This window comes from Patella vulgata, chromosome 7 (assembly GCF_932274485.2).
Source record: "Patella vulgata chromosome 7, xgPatVulg1.2, whole genome shotgun sequence".
In the NCBI taxonomy this organism is placed as follows: Eukaryota; Metazoa; Mollusca; class Gastropoda; family Patellidae; genus Patella; species Patella vulgata.
Window position 1 is genome coordinate 25873454 of NC_065885.2, and position 22218 is coordinate 25895671.

At 42.6% G+C, this 22218-nt stretch overlaps 2 protein-coding genes across 2 annotated transcripts; both read right to left on the reverse strand.

Annotated features, from left to right (window-relative positions):
• Positions 1–11357: 11357 nt before the first annotated feature.
• On the reverse strand, positions 11358–12445 carry LOC130013635 (histone H1-delta-like). Its single transcript, XM_056102471.1, has one exon. It carries the CDS (start codon positions 12095–12097, stop codon positions 11516–11518), a length of 582 nt encoding a protein of 193 aa, XP_055958446.1. The 5' UTR covers positions 12098–12445; the 3' UTR covers positions 11358–11515.
• A 4730-nt stretch (positions 12446–17175) lies between these two features.
• LOC130013651 (histone H1-delta-like) lies at positions 17176–18263 on the reverse strand. Its single transcript, XM_056102511.1, has one exon. The coding sequence runs from the start codon at positions 17913–17915 to the stop codon at positions 17334–17336; it is 582 nt and encodes a 193-aa protein (XP_055958486.1). The 5' UTR covers positions 17916–18263; the 3' UTR covers positions 17176–17333.
• Positions 18264–22218: the final 3955 nt, after the last annotated feature.

Sequence of the window (22218 nt, forward strand, 5' to 3'; positions counted from 1 at the left end):
TCCGGCCCTCCCATTGGTTCAAAATGAAACGCTTTCATTGGTTGAATTCCAACACTGTTTCCCAACTCCATTTCTCGATCCGATTTTAGAATGCATGTCCCAAACTGCATTTCTGGTTCTTGTCTACCCTTCTTCTTTTTCCCCTTTCCTCTCCTTTCTACTCTTTTTCTTTTCCCCCCGTTTCCTTTTATCGCTTGTTCGTTTCTTTTTTTTGTTTTTGTTTTGTGTTCGTTCGCTCGCTCGCTCGCTCATGCTTTTTCGGGAGCTTCCGTGTTTTCATAAGACAAGACTGGGCATCGAGACTTGCCTCAACTTAATTGCTAAGAAAACATGCTATGAAAACATGCACGAGGAGCTTGTGCCTATATAATCATATGAATTGATCTGTCGTCATTCACCCTTGTCACCTCACCTCACGCCCGTACCCCTTGTCTTACGCGTCTATCAGCCAGGGATAGACGAGTAGACCCAAGTCGTAATCAGTGCTATATTGAGAAGTGTCATTTTTCAGGTAAACTGTTTGTCATATTGTGCGAGATCGTTCTTTGTATGTTTATGTATTTGTTTTCTGGGTTTTTTTTTTGTCTATTTATATATTTGTTTGTTTTCTTTTTGTCTGTCTATTTATATATTTGATATATGTACTTTGATGTAATTTTTCTTTTCCAATTATCGCTTTAGGGTTAGGCTTAGGGTTGGGGTTGGATCGCATTGAACTGAATGGAACGGGGTGGGTGTGGCATTTGATTCGTATAGAACATGAAGGTTTTCTTTCTGAATGATTTCGGTGGCCCTGAAAAGGGCCGTTTTTGTTTCGGTTTCGGGTGGGAAACATTTATTTGCTGCTGGTATATTTGGTGACAGCCTTGGTACCTTCGCTGACGGCGTGCTTAGCCAATTCACCGGGCAACAAAAGTCTGACGGCAGTCTGGATCTCCCTGCTTGTGATGGTTGATCTTTTGTTGTAATGGGCCAGTCTTGAGGCTTCGGCAGCGATTCTTTCGAAGATGTCGTTGACGAAACTGTTCATGATGGACATCGCCTTGCTGCTCACACCGGTGTCGGGGTGGACTTGTTTCAAGACTTTGTAAATGTAGATGCTGTACGATTCCTTTCGTCTCCTCTTCCTTTTCTTGTCCCCGGAGCGTGCGGCTTTCGCCTTTCCGGCTTTCTTGGCGCCTTTCGATGAGACCTTTGGTGGCATGACTGCTGTAACAAGTTAGAACAGTGAATGTTGGCCCGAACTGGCCAAAAAGCCTTTTATACAGACCATGTGAGTCGGGAAATCGGATCGAGCGTGCTAGCGACGATCGCGCGGACCTCATCGTAAGCATGATATACAGCCCCCGACTCTGTTTGGCGGGCATAAAAGGAAAACTAACTAGTTTTCGCTACTCACTCACTTGTTAATTAGCTTCTGGCGAGTTAACAACTAGCTGTGCTTAGTGGATTATTGGATTACTGGGATTACTAGGATTACTCTACACTGTAAGTCAAATTTATTTTCTTCTTATCTTATTTGTTATTTGTTCTAAAATTTAACTAAATAATTCGTCATCTGAACAACTCAAGTTAGCGGGCGGGCTAATCTTAGTTGTTCAACAAAGTTAGGCTTCAGACTTTCGTCACTTTCGACTCCCTCTCCAAATCTCCCACCCCTTTTCACAACTTTAATTGTCCCTATACCACTCCTATTCCTTTTATTTTTATTATTGTTTCTATTTTTCTCCTTTTTTTTTTATTTTCTACTGTATTGAATATCATCATAATGGCCATGAACTATGCAAACGCCTTGGTTAACTCACCAAGACAAACCCAACCGGCTCTGGCATCAAGATTGGTGCGAGAGTACAAGCATATAGTGCTATGTACGCCTAAAGAGGGGAAATCCTTCAAGGGCACAAAAGTCTCCAAAATAGGAGACGAAATACGACAAAAATGGGGAACAGCAGCTCTCCCCGACATTAGAGTACTGGCTAACGGAAACCTAAAACTAGGTTTTCAAAACATGGAGGATGCCCAACTAGCAACCAACATCCAACGGCTAGGCAACTTCAAGGTTGAAGTCTCCACGTCGGAGTTCAACCAAACTGAAAGGGTGATAATTTACAACATTCCCAAGGATTACTCGGACGACGAGATACTGGAAAATCTTAGACTGGGAGGTTACAATCCCCTAGCAATTTATCAATACCCGATAAGACAGGGTAAAGCAATCAGAACAGTACAACTAACATTTAAAAAAGATGATACCCCGCAGGGCATCATCTACATGCTTTACGAAAGAAGGCCTGTCCACCCCTACATTCCAAAGGTAAAACGATGCACTAAATGCCAAAGAATAGGGCATCTAGAAAAATTTTGTAGGGGTACAGCCATCTGTGGCAAATGTGGTAATAACCACAAAACTGAAGAATGCAGGGCATCACAGGCAAAATGCGTCAACTGCAAAGGGAATCACGGAGCTGATTCTCCAAAATGCCCTAAATACATAAATACAAAATCCATCTTGACCATGCAATATGTACATGGCATATCCCACAAGGAAGCGACCTCACACGTCAATAATAAAACCACACCAGAACAAAAGAAAGAGGTAACCCCTCCTAGCAAAGAGGTACACACAAAAGAACAAAAACACTTCACACCGACCTTCAAAAACACAAAAGAATTTGTAAATTTCTGCAGGGAACTAACAAAACTAGGAAGCATTAAAAACGAGGATGAAAGAAATATAGAGATAGGGAAGTGCATTCTAACCCATGTGTCGAACACATCGAAAATAGTTGAAATTAGCCAAACCCCCAAAAATAAGGGAAAGCCTTCTCAAGCAGAGAAGACCCCAACAAACAGTCAAATGCCCCCACCCTCCGAAACTAAACAAACAAAGGACCGAAGCAGAAGCAGAAGCCAAACAAAGCAATCGGCAAAAAGGAACATAAATTTAGTAGTCACAGAAGACGAAGACATTTCACTAAGACACGGGGCTAATCCAATGATCACAGAAGCCGAAATACCTAATCAAAACAAACGCAGCTGTAGTGTAAGCAGTAGGGAAGACGCATTGTAAAACACACTAATACCTTAAACAAACAAATCACTATCTGTCACAATGGCGAAACCACTCACAATCTTTCAACTCAACGTGAATGGGCTGCGGTCTCGTTTGATTGAACTCAAACAATATGTCTATCAAAACAATCCAGACATACTATGCCTACAAGAGACACGGCTCACTCACAAAAACAAAGACATCAAACTAGATAATTACACAATGGCAAGGCACGATCGACCGGGTCAATCAAACGGAGGCGGCCTTGCCATTTACGTCAAAAACAACATCTCTTACAGCAGACTAACAGTAAAACAAACAAACAAATTAGAGCTAATGGCGATTAACATTACTATAGAAAACAATCAATCTCTAAACATAATAAACATTTACAACCCACCAGTTAACAAATTAAAAAGTAAAGATTATGATAGGATACTTAAACAAATTCAGGGTGACAATCTAATTATATGCGGGGACTTCAACTGCCATCACACAACATGGGGCTCACCAACAAGCGACACAGATGGGAAGGAATTATATGAGTATATAGAAGACAGCAGTCTTCTACTACTTAACGAAAACAACAGTGAACCAACTTTTGTAGGGAAAAATAGTAAACAAGGAACCCACATAGACTTGACATTAGTCTCAACAAAAATATTCCCGCATTGCAATTGGGAAATAGGCAACGAAACTTTAGGCAGTGACCATATAGCAATACACACTTCAATATCTTGCAAAACCAATACAGAAAACACCAAATGTCAGGCTAAATGGAAAATGGATAAGGCAAATTGGGATCTATACAAAAACTTGTGCAATTGTTGGGATTTTGAATCAATTAGACATGACAATATAGACACATTTTCAAACAATCTAACAGAGGCTATAATAAGTTCAGCAGAACAATCTATTCCCCGATCAAAGGAAACTAACAGGAAATCCCCTAAACCCTGGTGGTCAGATAATCTACAAACTCTAGTCAACACCCGAAAATCGGCGCTACGAAAATACAAGCGTAGACCGAATGAGGAAACTAGAACTGACTACCTCGAAGCAAAAAATGTCGCAGAAATAGAAATAAAAAAGGCCAAAGTAGAAAACTGGCAAAACTTCTGTACCTCCCTGAATGACCGATCAAATATAAAAACAGTATGGAACAAAATATCAGGAATCACCGGTAAAAAAGTAAGAGAAAAAATTCCTTTATTAACCTATAAAAACGAAACAGCTTTAAACAACACGCACAAAGCAAACTTGTTAGGACAGACTTATGCTGATGGCTCTAGCAACAGCCAACATAATGAAACATTCAAAATCACCAAAAATACATTCTTAAAAAATCAACAGCCAATAATACACGAAGAAGCAGATAATGAATCAGATATAAATAAACCCATTAATATAGATGAGCTGAAAAAAGCATTGCGGGCTAAATCCGATAGTGCAGAAGGGCTAGACTGTGTGAAATACACAATGTTAAAAAATCTACCCGAGAAAGCACTATCATTAGTCTTAGATGTCTTTAATCTCTCATGGTCCAAAGGAAAAACACCACAAGAATGGAAAACTGCCTCAGTCGTTCCTTTACATAAACAGAACAAAAACAAAAATGAAACATCGTCATATCGTCCAGTAAGTCTTACATCCACCTTATGCAAAACACTAGAGACAATAATCACAAATAGGCTAAAATTTCACTGCGAAAGCAACAACATTTTCACAAAGCAACAAAGCGGCTATCGGTCCGAAAGATCAACAGCAGACCACATCATTAGATTACAACATGACATCTCCAGAGCATTTACACATAACAGATACCTTTGTGCCATTTTCATCGACTTAACAAAGGCCTTCGACCTAGTATGGGTGGATGGTCTTTTACACAAACTCCATAATGCAAAAATCAAAGGCCGAATGTACAAGTGGATAGAAGACTTCCTCAACGATAGGCATATCAGGGTACGCGTAGGAAATTGCTTAAGTGACAAATTTAAAATGGAAAACGGAACGCCACAGGGATCCGTCATCAGCCCAATACTCTTCAATATAATGATTAACGATCTTATTAGCTACGTAGGGAACGGCACTGAATCCGCACTCTTTGCTGATGACAGTTCATTCTGGAAAGCCTCAGACAACCTAGGCATAATCAAAAAATCTCTTCAATACACACTAAAACAAATTTCAAAATGGGCAAACGAATGGGGATTCAAAATTTCAGAAGGCAAAACAGTAGCAATACTGTTTCATCCAACAGACAATAACAGGATAATCGAGTTAAACCTCAATGGCTCAAGAATTGAATTCAAAACAGAGGCCAAATTTCTTGGCATGACATTCGACTCAAAACTATCTTGGAAACCTCATATTGATGGCTTAATAAACAGAACATCTAAAACACTCAACATGATGAAATATATCAGAGGGACGCAATGGGGCGCAGACAGAAATACACTCATGCTAATCTACAGATCACTAATCCGCTCGGTAATCGACTACGGATGTTTGGCTTATGCCAATGCAAGTGATGCACAACTAAACAAACTAAACATAATACAAAACAAAGCACTAAGACTGATAACAAGAGCCGCCATAGGAACCAAAACAGTTGCCCTATTACAAGAGATGGGAGAACTCCCGCTTGATCTCAGGCGGGAGGAACTGTCACTCAAGTATTGGGGAAAACTACAAATGTTAAAAGAGAGATGTCCAACATACAAGTGCCTCAATCAATTCCAACGTATAGGCTTCAGGAAAAACACCCGTCCTATGACATTCGGACAAATGTCCAACGATATTTTAAACAAACATAGCTTGAAAGGTACAATTATACAGACAAAAACATATCCTACCATCCCACCTTGGAAACTAAGCAATCCAATCACCAACACGCACCTAAGCAACATTACAAACAAACATGTAAATCCCACAGAAGCTAAAGCTCTAGCACTCCAACTGATAAACAGCAAATGGGCAGATCATCTCAAAATCTACACAGACGGATCCAAAAATACCACACAGGGATCTACAGGGTACGGCATACACATACCCAAAGCAAAGCTAAACATCAGGAAAAGGATACCAGAACACTGTTCTGTGTACACCGCTGAACTGATGGCCATTAAAACTGCACTAGAATGGCTAGCCACGCAAACGCACCAAAAAGCCGTAATCCTGACCGATTCCCTGAGTAGCGTGAAATCCATAGAATCAGATTCCTCAAAAAGTAGGCAGGACATAATCGGTCAAATTAGGGATATCAACCAAAAAATTAGAAACAACGGAAGGGAGGTAATCCTTGCGTGGATCCCCTCCCACATCAATATTCTCGGCAACGAAAAAGCCGACACATTAGCCAAGGAGGGGACGTCACTCAAGGAATTAGACTATTTAGAATACAGCAGCCAGGAATTTACAAGCATAGCTAAAACAAAGATCAAAGAAGCATGGAAAACCCGTCTACAACAAGAAAACACCCATCGCTATCAAATAGATAGCAATCTTGTCGACAAGGTTTACATCAACCATCCTTCCATCAAAATATGCAAACTAATCACTAGGCTTAAAACAGTAAATGTAATCAGAGATTTCACCTATACACCAATAAAATGCCCGTGTGGACAAATTGCAACCACACCACACCTGCTAATCAACTGTAATCAACTATACGATGAACGTCAACCAATGATCAAAAAACTAACGGAGAGGGGAAAAACTCTCTGTCTTAAATCCCTACTCTCTCCATCACCTAATGAGAGATACTGGACATCTCAGCTTATCTGGGACTTTGTTGAAAAAATAGGAATGACAAAATACATATAACAAACAAAACCAACCAATATCAACACAGTAGAACGAAATCGCAAAAATGTCCCCTCGAGGGAAGCGCAAATCGTTCTACGACACAGATAATATTACATTAAAACTAATTAACCAAGCACATTCACACAAAATCACACAGCAGGATGATGAGTAAAAACGTCCTCTCGAAGGAAGCTCATTCATTCTACACCTCTAAAAATACTTGGCAGCAGGGTATTGGCGCAAAACTGTCCCCACCGAGGGAAACGCTACATACCCTGAAAACTCAATGGATTATATCATCTTTATTTTAATTCGACTAAACAAAACATTGATTGTAGATCTAAATAATCAACCATATACGCATTATTGTACCTTATGAAATTTGAATAAAATTAGTTTATAGATCATATTTTTTATTACTTCATGTCGATTAAATAAATATTGATTGTATATTGATTAACATATATGCCATAACGGATTTTTACCACTTGTAATTAACAAATATTGTAACTGATTGTCTATTAATAAAGATTGACTATATAAACGGAACTCATTACCCCTAGTACTACCACTAGTAATTAACGAATACTGCAACTGATTATCGATTTATCATCTCTCAATCAGAAACTCTACGGCAAGCCGAGCGTCTTGGCAAACAAACAAACAGCCGAGACCCAGCTTACACAAATCAATCACGCCCAGGGTGTCAAACAGATGGTATAAATTAACTCACGGAAAAATGCAAATCATTCATCGTCATGGCCAGTAAATTGAACGTCGCACTAACAGGATCTTCGTATATGACGCATCTCCAGAGGTACGCCAGGAAAACCAACCAACCAATCCACCATCACCACAACATTCAGAACTACGGAGTAGGTGGGGCCACAGTTGCCAAATGCAGAAGTAGGGTAAGCCAAATAACCAGAGCCACAGATATAGCACTTGTCTATATCGGGGGCAACGACATTCGACCCCGCACTGACCCTGAAACACTCGCTGACCACATCATCGAGGTCATGCTTGCCATCCAGGGTAGAGTGGGGATGATACCTGTCATCTGGATAAATTCATACCCAAGGCTATTACCCAGATACTCCGCTGATCCCCTCAAGTATATTCGTATACAAGAGAGGTTAAATCAGCACATGCTCAGGAAACTGGCCGAACACCCCATGCTGCACTACGGGGGCACCTACTCCTACAAGACGAACAAATGGAAAAAGGCTACGGAAAAGATGCTCCAGACAGACGGAATCCACATAAACGACAAGGAACACCAAAATCTAATGGACATGATACGAATATTAATATATGAAACAGCCCAATATTACTATGGGATAGAAAAACCACCACAGTACATAGGAAAGTCATGGAAGATCGACAACTGCCTCAGTCTCTTCCATGACTCAATAAGTATCTTTTAAAACTCTTTTACTACTATTGTATTAAAAACCTAAATACCCCTAACATCATTCAATATTATTACCTTCCAGATCCATCTTACTCTACAGTAAATTACTACTATTATTATTCTTATCTAAGTACTCTTACTTTCATTTTTTGTTTTACTCTTATTATCTTCTTTACTATTATTATTATTTTTAGCCCCCTCCCCCCCACCACCCAGAAGCCTAACCAGACGAAACCGTCACACATATCACTGTAAGACCAGATACTATCTCTTTCCTTCTCTCTTTTCAGGAGCTGGATTCTTCCTTCTGAGAACCAACAACAAAGGAATGAACCATAGAAACAAAATACAAACAATACCACCATACCGGACAACATATCCAAATGGAAGGAGGAATGGACCAGGCCCTAAAACTCACCAACAAGCCCCAAGGAAGAGTTGCACCGCCCTGCCATTCGACCGGACAGAACGACCTGACCAACCAAGATAACAAAATAGATATATATATATGTTCGTCCACCTTCATGTATACAAATGTCTCTGTCTGTGTAAATGTTCGTCCATGTCCATGTCTGTCCTACCATATGTCTGTAACCGTCCCAGTTTGCACTTGTTACACCTGTTAAATCACGTCTCGTCTCTGTATATTCGTTGCACATATATATCTATTAACCTAATTAATCCACACTAATCCACTAATCACGTTGTAAATACTATCACCATGCACATATAACACGTAATTGTCTGCGATATCACCTCGGTGGAAGCGGACGTTAAATAAAACTAACTCACACACGTTTTCGCTACTCATTTGTCTGTTTAAGTTAAACGACGAACGATCATCATTCAACATGTCTGGACGAGGAAAGGGAGGAAAAGTAAAGGGAAAGAGTAAGACCCGATCATCCCGGGCTGGATTACAGTTCCCCGTCGGTCGTATCCATCGACTTCTCCGAAAGGGAAACTATGCCGAGAGAGTTGGAGCCGGAGCCCCAGTTTACTTGGCTGCAGTCCTTGAGTACCTAGCTGCCGAAGTTCTCGAGTTGGCTGGCAACGCCGCCCGTGACAACAAGAAATCCAGAATCATTCCCCGTCATCTCCAGTTGGCCATCCGAAACGACGAGGAATTGAACAAGCTGTTGTCCGGAGTAACTATCGCCCAAGGTGGTGTTCTACCCAACATCCAAGCTGTGCTCCTGCCCAAGAAATCCGAGAAGGCTACTTCAAAATAAAAAGCAGCTTTTTGTTGATAAAAAAAAAACGGCCCTTTTCAGGGCCACCTAAATATATCAGAGAGAAAACGAACATATTCTAATATTCGCAAAATTACGTACATGTAGATGTGCGCAGCCCCAAGCCTGAAACTCGACACAAAACATCAACTTACCTTACCCCCACCCCTTACCTTAATTATTACTATCACTACCCTTATTATCTGCAGCCGGCGTAATCCAATCCAATTCAATTCAATTCAACACGAAATAAAAGGAAAGGAAAAGAAAACAAAACAAATTACGAATCCAATCAAATGAAACCATAAGATTATATGAGATGCCACGCCACGCCATAACATAATGACATAGGCGCATTCATTCATTCATTCATTCATTCATTCATTCATTCATTCATACGTACGTACGTACGCGCGTGCGTGCGTGCGGTCATTATTCGTTCGTTCGTTCGTTCGTTCGTTCGTTCATTCATTCATTCATTCATTCATTTATTTATTTATTTATTCATTCATTCATTCATTCATTCATTCACCGAAAAAGAAGAAACGAATGAATGAAGGAGTGAGTGAATGAATGAAGGAGTGAATGAATGAATAAATGAATGAATGAATGAATGAATGAATGAATGAATGAAAAAGTAGGGAAGAAAGATTGACATTACAGGACATATATGTGATGTGTGGTGGAACGCAGAAAATTGAAGCTGGCGTGAACGAGAAAACACAGTCTCTCTCACAGGTCCGCGCTTAACTCCTATAATAACCGAAATTCAGTGTAGGGTAATCATACTTGCTGTTTTCTTTGAACGAGCAACATCGAATCAACTCTTGCAAAATGTCTGGACGAGGAAAGGGAGGAAAAGGTTTGGGAAAAGGAGGAGCCAAACGTCACAGGAAAGTCCTTCGTGATAACATCCAGGGTATCACTAAACCAGCCATCAGACGTTTGGCCCGACGAGGTGGTGTAAAACGTATTTCTGGTTTGATCTACGAAGAAACCCGTGGTGTCCTTAAAGTATTTTTGGAAAACGTCATCCGAGATGCTGTCACATACACCGAGCATGCCAAGCGAAAGACCGTCACAGCCATGGATGTCGTCTACGCTTTGAAGAGACAAGGCCGAACTCTGTACGGTTTCGGAGGTTAGATCTGACAACGCTCACAAAGCATATCAAACGGCCCTTTTCAGGGCCACCTAAATTATTCAGAAAGAAAACCTTCATATTCTAATTAATTAGTAAAACCCAAACAAAACAAAAATTAAAAAAAAAAAAACCCGACCCCCTTCAGAAAATAGCACAAACAAGAGGTGCGGTAGTTTAGGGCGACCCATAAGACCCGTGCCGTACCCGATTTAATGCTTCAAGTAGTTCTTTACACACATAATACTCGCGCACAACCCGACACATTTCAGCTGACAGCCTCCATGTTCAAGGTGCCAATGTCCACTCCGGAGAACTATGTACTCTACTTCGGCGATATATATCTGCCCCCTATTCAACAATTGGTTGGTATACTGTTTTGTGGTGCGACCCGACTCCAATTCCCACCTGTTACAAGCATAAGGACTAATTTTAATACACAAGAACAGAATTTAGCGCTTTCGGCTAAAAGCGTCCATTTAGGACTTAAAATATCTGGAAACTCTTATAGAGTAGTATTCAGCATGCGTGCTCGCCCGACAGATGATGATGGGTTAGTTGTATTTTACGTCCGCTTCCACCGAGGTGATATCTCAGACAATGACGTGTTATGTGTACAAGGTGCATTAATTTACAATGTGATTAGTGAGAAATAATAGGATGATTAGGTTTTCATATATATGTACATAGGACAATAAACACGACAGGTCAGGGGATAGGCTTTATGTGTGAATTGATCACTTACTATGCGACAAATGGTTACATTTTTTCGATTAGAATATGGAAAGGCATTCTTTCGTGGAAATTTGGGGTGGCCCTGAAAAGGGCCGTTTTACAGTCGTGCAATAAAGCTCGGGGAAAGACATTTAGGCCTTTTTAGGTTTGGCGGCAGCTTTCTTCTTGGGGGCTGCCTTTTTGGCTGGCTTTGCGGTTTTAACCTTTTTAGGGGTTTTCACCTTTTTGGGTGACTTGGCCTTCTTTGGTTTTACTGTCTTCTTGGCTCCGGCGGCTTTAGCCTTTTTCGGTGTAGCGGCTTTCTTGGGTGCTGCTTTCTTTGCCTTGGGTTTCTTGGCGGTGGCCGTTTTCTTAACAGGAGACTTTTTAGCGGCTTTCTTCACTTTGGGTTTTTCGGCCTTTACGTCACCAAGTTTGAAGGAACCGGCTGCTCCCGTGCCCTTGGCCTGCTTAATAACTCCGGACTTGACACCGTTTTTCAGGGCGGTTTTTACCCGGGAGTTAGCCATGTTCGAATCGGATCCGACCTTGTAGTTAGCCATGACGTATTTCAAGATAGCTTGTCGTGATGAACCACTCCTTTCCTTCAAACTGCCAATGGCAGCGCGGATCATGTCAACGTATTTCGGGTGTGTGGCGGCTGCCTTGGGCTTGGATGCCATCTTCTTTTTTGGTGATTTTGTCGCGGGTGCTTGAGCTGCTACATCTGCCATTTTCACTAGAATAAGGTCTGTGTTTGCGTAGGATGCAAAAACGTCGTACTTCTTCCGCTGTCAACTAGGGAATGAGCCGCGATGGTTCGTGAAAAAACATACCAGGCGGGCGCGGACTTCGTAGAGAGCACTTATTCGCCCCGGACGCAAATCACCACAACTATGTGTTTATTGCTTCGCATTTTCTCCCAAATTCAAACTTAGTTTTAGATGGGAGAAAAATTGGACTACGCCATTCGAAAGAGAAGAAATCGGGCTTTACACTCATACAAATATTGTGTACTCCCAGTGTATACTTAGTCTGAGAACCAGGCTTGAAAGGCGCACATTGAGTCTCTCAAATACAAACCCGTCCTTTTACACTCACTTTTACCCTCGAATTTTAGCTTTGATTTCGTGCAGGGGGCGAGAGCCGACTAGAAGAAACATCAGACTTGCAGTTCAGCCCATTTTCTTTCAAATTGATACGGCACGAAGGGCTGTGGCAGGATTCCCACGCGGACACTAAAAACACGTTCACTCAATGAACCGCCATTACGGACGGGCTTTATTGCTTCATGCCATCGACAAGTGAAATTCATTCATCCATCTGTTATTCTATTCTGCAGATGTATTCCCTGTGTGTGCGTGCGTAATTTCTTTCCATGATTTCATTTCATTTCATTTGATAGGGGGGAGGGGGGAGTGTAATGTAATGTAATGTAATGTTTTGCTTTGCTTTGCTTTGCTTTGCTTTGCTTTGCTTTGCTTTGCTTTGCTTTGCTTTGCTTTTATTATAGAACATGGAAACGTTTCTTTCTGAACGAGTTAGGTGGCCCTGAAAAGGGCCGTTTTAATAACACAAAGCCAAGTAATTTAGGCTCGTTCTCCTCGGATTCTTCGGGCGAGCTGGATGTCCTTGGGCATAATGGTGACTCGCTTGGCGTGGATGGCGCACAAGTTGGTGTCTTCGAAAAGTCCAACCAGGTAAGCCTCGCTGGCTTCTTGCAGGGCCATGACGGCGGAGCTCTGGAACCGGAGATCGGTCTTGAAATCCTGGGCGATTTCACGGACTAATCGCTGGAAGGGGAGCTTTCGGATGAGAAGCTCGGTGCTCTTCTGGTATCGACGGATTTCTCGGAGAGCCACGGTACCTGGCCTGTATCGATGGGGTTTTTTCACACCGCCGGTGGCGGGGGCACTCTTTCTAGCGGCCTTGGTGGCGAGCTGTTTTCGTGGGGCTTTGCCTCCAGTCGATTTACGGGCAGTCTGCTTGGTTCGAGCCATCTTTACTTTAGTCTTCTCTTCTTCTTGTCGAGTCCGAGTAGAAATGAAACACCAAACACCTCTCCTTCTACTATAAATACACACACAAATTCACAAAGCTCGCAAAGCGCGGCACGCAACGCCATTGGTCGCCTCAGCCAGAATCCGGCCCTCCCATTGGTTCAAAATGAAACGCTTTCATTGGTTGAATTCCAACACTGTTTCCCAACTCCATTTCTCGATCCGATTTTAGAATGCATGTCCCAAACTGCATTTCTGGTTCTTGTCTACCCTTCTTCTTTTTCCCCTTTCCTCTCCTTTCTACTCTTTTTCTTTTCCCCCCGTTTCCTTTTATCGCTTGTTCGTTTCTTTTTTTTGTTTTTGTTTTGTGTTCGTTCGCTCGCTCGCTCGCTCATGCTTTTTCGGGAGCTTCCGTGTTTTCATAAGACAAGACTGGGCATCGAGACTTGCCTCAACTTAATTGCTAAGAAAACATGCTATGAAAACATGCACGAGGAGCTTGTGCCTATATAATCATATGAATTGATCTGTCGTCATTCACCCTTGTCACCTCACCTCACGCCCGTACCCCTTGTCTTACGCGTCTATCAGCCAGGGATAGACGAGTAGACCCAAGTCGTAATCAGTGCTATATTGAGAAGTGTCATTTTTCAGGTAAACTGTTTGTCATATTGTGCGAGATCGTTCTTTGTATGTTTATGTATTTGTTTTCTGGGTTTTTTTTTTGTCTATTTATATATTTGTTTGTTTTCTTTTTGTCTGTCTATTTATATATTTGATATATGTACTTTGATGTAATTTTTCTTTTCCAATTATCGCTTTAGGGTTAGGCTTAGGGTTGGGGTTGGATCGCATTGAACTGAATGGAACGGGGTGGGTGTGGCATTTGATTCGTATAGAACATGAAGGTTTTCTTTCTGAATGATTTCGGTGGCCCTGAAAAGGGCCGTTTTTGTTTCGGTTTCGGGTGGGAAACATTTATTTGCTGCTGGTATATTTGGTGACAGCCTTGGTACCTTCGCTGACGGCGTGCTTAGCCAATTCACCGGGCAACAAAAGTCTGACGGCAGTCTGGATCTCCCTGCTTGTGATGGTTGATCTTTTGTTGTAATGGGCCAGTCTTGAGGCTTCGGCAGCGATTCTTTCGAAGATGTCGTTGACGAAACTGTTCATGATGGACATCGCCTTGCTGCTCACACCGGTGTCGGGGTGGACTTGTTTCAAGACTTTGTAAATGTAGATGCTGTACGATTCCTTTCGTCTCCTCTTCCTTTTCTTGTCCCCGGAGCGTGCGGCTTTCGCCTTTCCGGCTTTCTTGGCGCCTTTCGATGAGACCTTTGGTGGCATGACTGCTGTAACAAGTTAGAACAGTGAATGTTGGCCCGAACTGGCCAAAAAGCCTTTTATACAGACCATGTGAGTCGGGAAATCGGATCGAGCGTGCTAGCGACGATCGCGCGGACCTCATCGTAAGCATGATATACAGCCCCCGACTCTGTTTGGCGGGCATAAAAGGAAAACTAACTAGTTTTCGCTACTCATTTGTCTGTTTAAGTTAAACGACGAACGATCATCATTCAACATGTCTGGACGAGGAAAGGGAGGAAAAGTAAAGGGAAAGAGTAAGACCCGATCATCCCGGGCTGGATTACAGTTCCCCGTCGGTCGTATCCATCGACTTCTCCGAAAGGGAAACTATGCCGAGAGAGTTGGAGCCGGAGCCCCAGTTTACTTGGCTGCAGTCCTTGAGTACCTAGCTGCCGAAGTTCTCGAGTTGGCTGGCAACGCCGCCCGTGACAACAAGAAATCCAGAATCATTCCCCGTCATCTCCAGTTGGCCATCCGAAACGACGAGGAATTGAACAAGCTGTTGTCCGGAGTAACTATCGCCCAAGGTGGTGTTCTACCCAACATCCAAGCTGTGCTCCTGCCCAAGAAATCCGAGAAGGCTACTTCAAAATAAAAAGCAGCTTTTTGTTGATAAAAAAAAAACGGCCCTTTTCAGGGCCACCTAAATATATCAGAGAGAAAACGAACATATTCTAATATTCGCAAAATTACGTACATGTAGATGTGCGCAGCCCCAAGCCTGAAACTCGACACAAAACATCAACTTACCTTACCCCCACCCCTTACCTTAATTATTACTATCACTACCCTTATTATCTGCAGCCGGCGTAATCCAATCCAATTCAATTCAATTCAACACGAAATAAAAGGAAAGGAAAAGAAAACAAAACAAATTACGAATCCAATCAAATGAAACCATAAGATTATATGAGATGCCACGCCACGCCATAACATAATGACATAGGCGCATTCATTCATTCATTCATTCATTCATTCATTCATTCATTCATACGTACGTACGTACGCGCGTGCGTGCGTGCGGTCATTATTCGTTCGTTCGTTCGTTCGTTCGTTCGTTCATTCATTCATTCATTCATTCATTTATTTATTTATTTATTCATTCATTCATTCATTCATTCATTCACCGAAAAAGAAGAAACGAATGAATGAAGGAGTGAGTGAATGAATGAAGGAGTGAATGAATGAATAAATGAATGAATGAATGAATGAATGAATGAATGAATGAAAAAGTAGGGAAGAAAGATTGACATTACAGGACATATATGTGATGTGTGGTGGAACGCAGAAAATTGAAGCTGGCGTGAACGAGAAAACACAGTCTCTCTCACAGGTCCGCGCTTAACTCCTATAATAACCGAAATTCAGTGTAGGGTAATCATACTTGCTGTTTTCTTTGAACGAGCAACATCGAATCAACTCTTGCAAAATGTCTGGACGAGGAAAGGGAGGAAAAGGTTTGGGAAAAGGAGGAGCCAAACGTCACAGGAAAGTCCTTCGTGATAACATCCAGGGTATCACTAAACCAGCCATCAGACGTTTGGCCCGACGAGGTGGTGTAAAACGTATTTCTGGTTTGATCTACGAAGAAACCCGTGGTGTCCTTAAAGTATTTTTGGAAAACGTCATCCGAGATGCTGTCACATACACCGAGCATGCCAAGCGAAAGACCGTCACAGCCATGGATGTCGTCTACGCTTTGAAGAGACAAGGCCGAACTCTGTACGGTTTCGGAGGTTAGATCTGACAACGCTCACAAAGCATATCAAACGGCCCTTTTCAGGGCCACCTAAATTATTCAGAAAGAAAACCTTCATATTCTAATTAATTAGTAAAACCCAAACAAAACAAAAATTAAAAAAAAAAAAACCCGACCCCCTTCAGAAAATAGCACAAACAAGAGGTGCGGTAGTTTAGGGCGACCCATAAGACCCGTGCCGTACCCGATTTAATGCTTCAAGTAGTTCTTTACACACATAATACTCGCGCACAACCCGACACATTTCAGCTGACAGCCTCCATGTTCAAGGTGCCAATGTCCACTCCGGAGAACTATGTACTCTACTTCGGCGATATATATCTGCCCCCTATTCAACAATTGGTTGGTATACTGTTTTGTGGTGCGACCCGACTCCAATTCCCACCTGTTACAAGCATAAGGACTAATTTTAATACACAAGAACAGAATTTAGCGCTTTCGGCTAAAAGCGTCCATTTAGGACTTAAAATATCTGGAAACTCTTATAGAGTAGTATTCAGCATGCGTGCTCGCCCGACAGATGATGATGGGTTAGTTGTATTTTACGTCCGCTTCCACCGAGGTGATATCTCAGACAATGACGTGTTATGTGTACAAGGTGCATTAATTTACAATGTGATTAGTGAGAAATAATAGGATGATTAGGTTTTCATATATATGTACATAGGACAATAAACACGACAGGTCAGGGGATAGGCTTTATGTGTGAATTGATCACTTACTATGCGACAAATGGTTACATTTTTTCGATTAGAATATGGAAAGGCATTCTTTCGTGGAAATTTGGGGTGGCCCTGAAAAGGGCCGTTTTACAGTCGTGCAATAAAGCTCGGGGAAAGACATTTAGGCCTTTTTAGGTTTGGCGGCAGCTTTCTTCTTGGGGGCTGCCTTTTTGGCTGGCTTTGCGGTTTTAACCTTTTTAGGGGTTTTCACCTTTTTGGGTGACTTGGCCTTCTTTGGTTTTACTGTCTTCTTGGCTCCGGCGGCTTTAGCCTTTTTCGGTGTAGCGGCTTTCTTGGGTGCTGCTTTCTTTGCCTTGGGTTTCTTGGCGGTGGCCGTTTTCTTAACAGGAGACTTTTTAGCGGCTTTCTTCACTTTGGGTTTTTCGGCCTTTACGTCACCAAGTTTGAAGGAACCGGCTGCTCCCGTGCCCTTGGCCTGCTTAATAACTCCGGACTTGACACCGTTTTTCAGGGCGGTTTTTACCCGGGAGTTAGCCATGTTCGAATCGGATCCGACCTTGTAGTTAGCCATGACGTATTTCAAGATAGCTTGTCGTGATGAACCACTCCTTTCCTTCAAACTGCCAATGGCAGCGCGGATCATGTCAACGTATTTCGGGTGTGTGGCGGCTGCCTTGGGCTTGGATGCCATCTTCTTTTTTGGTGATTTTGTCGCGGGTGCTTGAGCTGCTACATCTGCCATTTTCACTAGAATAAGGTCTGTGTTTGCGTAGGATGCAAAAACGTCGTACTTCTTCCGCTGTCAACTAGGGAATGAGCCGCGATGGTTCGTGAAAAAACATACCAGGCGGGCGCGGACTTCGTAGAGAGCACTTATTCGCCCCGGACGCAAATCACCACAACTATGTGTTTATTGCTTCGCATTTTCTCCCAAATTCAAACTTAGTTTTAGATGGGAGAAAAATTGGACTACGCCATTCGAAAGAGAAGAAATCGGGCTTTACACTCATACAAATATTGTGTACTCCCAGTGTATACTTAGTCTGAGAACCAGGCTTGAAAGGCGCACATTGAGTCTCTCAAATACAAACCCGTCCTTTTACACTCACTTTTACCCTCGAATTTTAGCTTTGATTTCGTGCAGGGGGCGAGAGCCGACTAGAAGAAACATCAGACTTGCAGTTCAGCCCATTTTCTTTCAAATTGATACGGCACGAAGGGCTGTGGCAGGATTCCCACGCGGACACTAAAAACACGTTCACTCAATGAACCGCCATTACGGACGGGCTTTATTGCTTCATGCCATCGACAAGTGAAATTCATTCATCCATCTGTTATTCTATTCTGCAGATGTATTCCCTGTGTGTGCGTGCGTAATTTCTTTCCATGATTTCATTTCATTTCATTTGATAGGGGGGAGGGGGGAGTGTAATGTAATGTAATGTAATGTTTTGCTTTGCTTTGCTTTGCTTTGCTTTGCTTTGCTTTGCTTTGCTTTGCTTTGCTTTGCTTTTATTATAGAACATGGAAACGTTTCTTTCTGAACGAGTTAGGTGGCCCTGAAAAGGGCCGTTTTAATAACACAAAGCCAAGTAATTTAGGCTCGTTCTCCTCGGATTCTTCGGGCGAGCTGGATGTCCTTGGGCATAATGGTGACTCGCTTGGCGTGGATGGCGCACAAGTTGGTGTCTTCGAAAAGTCCAACCAGGTAAGCCTCGCTGGCTTCTTGCAGGGCCATGACGGCGGAGCTCTGGAACCGGAGATCGGTCTTGAAATCCTGGGCGATTTCACGGACTAATCGCTGGAAGGGGAGCTTTCGGATGAGAAGCTCGGTGCTCTTCTGGTATCGACGGATTTCTCGGAGAGCCACGGTACCTGGCCTGTATCGATGGGGTTTTTTCACACCGCCGGTGGCGGGGGCACTCTTTCTAGCGGCCTTGGTGGCGAGCTGTTTTCGTGGGGCTTTGCCTCCAGTCGATTTACGGGCAGTCTGCTTGGTTCGAGCCATCTTTACTTTAGTCTTCTCTTCTTCTTGTCGAGTCCGAGTAGAAATGAAACACCAAACACCTCTCCTTCTACTATAAATACACACACAAATTCACAAAGCTCGCAAAGCGCGGCACGCAACGCCATTGGTCGCCTCAGCCAGAATCCGGCCCTCCCATTGGTTCAAAATGAAACGCTTTCATTGGTTGAATTCCAACACTGTTTCCCAACTCCATTTCTCGATCCGATTTTAGAATGCATGTCCCAAACTGCATTTCTGGTTCTTGTCTACCCTTCTTCTTTTTCCCCTTTCCTCTCCTTTCTACTCTTTTTCTTTTCCCCCCGTTTCCTTTTATCGCTTGTTCGTTTCTTTTTTTTGTTTTTGTTTTGTGTTCGTTCGCTCGCTCGCTCGCTCATGCTTTTTCGGGAGCTTCCGTGTTTTCATAAGACAAGACTGGGCATCGAGACTTGCCTCAACTTAATTGCTAAGAAAACATGCTATGAAAACATGCACGAGGAGCTTGTGCCTATATAATCATATGAATTGATCTGTCGTCATTCACCCTTGTCACCTCACCTCACGCCCGTACCCCTTGTCTTACGCGTCTATCAGCCAGGGATAGACGAGTAGACCCAAGTCGTAATCAGTGCTATATTGAGAAGTGTCATTTTTCAGGTAAACTGTTTGTCATATTGTGCGAGATCGTTCTTTGTATGTTTATGTATTTGTTTTCTGGGTTTTTTTTTTGTCTATTTATATATTTGTTTGTTTTCTTTTTGTCTGTCTATTTATATATTTGATATATGTACTTTGATGTAATTTTTCTTTTCCAATTATCGCTTTAGGGTTAGGCTTAGGGTTGGGGTTGGATCGCATTGAACTGAATGGAACGGGGTGGGTGTGGCATTTGATTCGTATAGAACATGAAGGTTTTCTTTCTGAATGATTTCGGTGGCCCTGAAAAGGGCCGTTTTTGTTTCGGTTTCGGGTGGGAAACATTTATTTGCTGCTGGTATATTTGGTGACAGCCTTGGTACCTTCGCTGACGGCGTGCTTAGCCAATTCACCGGGCAACAAAAGTCTGACGGCAGTCTGGATCTCCCTGCTTGTGATGGTTGATCTTTTGTTGTAATGGGCCAGTCTTGAGGCTTCGGCAGCGATTCTTTCGAAGATGTCGTTGACGAAACTGTTCATGATGGACATCGCCTTGCTGCTCACACCGGTGTCGGGGTGGACTTGTTTCAAGACTTTGTAAATGTAGATGCTGTACGATTCCTTTCGTCTCCTCTTCCTTTTCTTGTCCCCGGAGCGTGCGGCTTTCGCCTTTCCGGCTTTCTTGGCGCCTTTCGATGAGACCTTTGGTGGCATGACTGCTGTAACAAGTTAGAACAGTGAATGTTGGCCCGAACTGGCCAAAAAGCCTTTTATACAGACCATGTGAGTCGGGAAATCGGATCGAGCGTGCTAGCGACGATCGCGCGGACCTCATCGTAAGCATGATATACAGCCCCCGACTCTGTTTGGCGGGCATAAAAGGAAAACTAACTAGTTTTCGCTACTCATTTGTCTGTTTAAGTTAAACGACGAACGATCATCATTCAACATGTCTGGACGAGGAAAGGGAGGAAAAGTAAAGGGAAAGAGTAAGACCCGATCATCCCGGGCTGGATTACAGTTCCCCGTCGGTCGTATCCATCGACTTCTCCGAAAGGGAAACTATGCCGAGAGAGTTGGAGCCGGAGCCCCAGTTTACTTGGCTGCAGTCCTTGAGTACCTAGCTGCCGAAGTTCTCGAGTTGGCTGGCAACGCCGCCCGTGACAACAAGAAATCCAGAATCATTCCCCGTCATCTCCAGTTGGCCATCCGAAACGACGAGGAATTGAACAAGCTGTTGTCCGGAGTAACTATCGCCCAAGGTGGTGTTCTACCCAACATCCAAGCTGTGCTCCTGCCCAAGAAATCCGAGAAGGCTACTTCAAAATAAAAAGCAGCTTTTTGTTGATAAAAAAAAAACGGCCCTTTTCAGGGCCACCTAAATATATCAGAGAGAAAACGAACATATTCTAATATTCGCAAAATTACGTACATGTAGATGTGCGCAGCCCCAAGCCTGAAACTCGACACAAAACATCAACTTACCTTACCCCCACCCCTTACCTTAATTATTACTATCACTACCCTTATTATCTGCAGCCGGCGTAATCCAATCCAATTCAATTCAATTCAACACGAAATAAAAGGAAAGGAAAAGAAAACAAAACAAATTACGAATCCAATCAAATGAAACCATAAGATTATATGAGATGCCACGCCACGCCATAACATAATGACATAGGCGCATTCATTCATTCATTCATTCATTCATTCATTCATTCATTCATACGTACGTACGTACGCGCGTGCGTGCGTGCGGTCATTATTCGTTCGTTCGTTCGTTCGTTCGTTCGTTCATTCATTCATTCATTCATTCATTTATTTATTTATTTATTCATTCATTCATTCATTCATTCATTCACCGAAAAAGAAGAAACGAATGAATGAAGGAGTGAGTGAATGAATGAAGGAGTGAATGAATGAATAAATGAATGAATGAATGAATGAATGAATGAATGAATGAAAAAGTAGGGAAGAAAGATTGACATTACAGGACATATATGTGATGTGTGGTGGAACGCAGAAAATTGAAGCTGGCGTGAACGAGAAAACACAGTCTCTCTCACAGGTCCGCGCTTAACTCCTATAATAACCGAAATTCAGTGTAGGGTAATCATACTTGCTGTTTTCTTTGAACGAGCAACATCGAATCAACTCTTGCAAAATGTCTGGACGAGGAAAGGGAGGAAAAGGTTTGGGAAAAGGAGGAGCCAAACGTCACAGGAAAGTCCTTCGTGATAACATCCAGGGTATCACTAAACCAGCCATCAGACGTTTGGCCCGACGAGGTGGTGTAAAACGTATTTCTGGTTTGATCTACGAAGAAACCCGTGGTGTCCTTAAAGTATTTTTGGAAAACGTCATCCGAGATGCTGTCACATACACCGAGCATGCCAAGCGAAAG

What these genes read in the sequence shown, in the direction of transcription:
- LOC130013651 (XM_056102511.1), bottom strand. Translation starts at nt 17,915, where the DNA reads ATGGCAGATGTAGCAGCTCAAGCACCCGCGACAAAATCACCAAAAAAG.
- LOC130013635 (XM_056102471.1), bottom strand. Translation starts at nt 12,097, where the DNA reads ATGGCAGATGTAGCAGCTCAAGCACCCGCGACAAAATCACCAAAAAAG.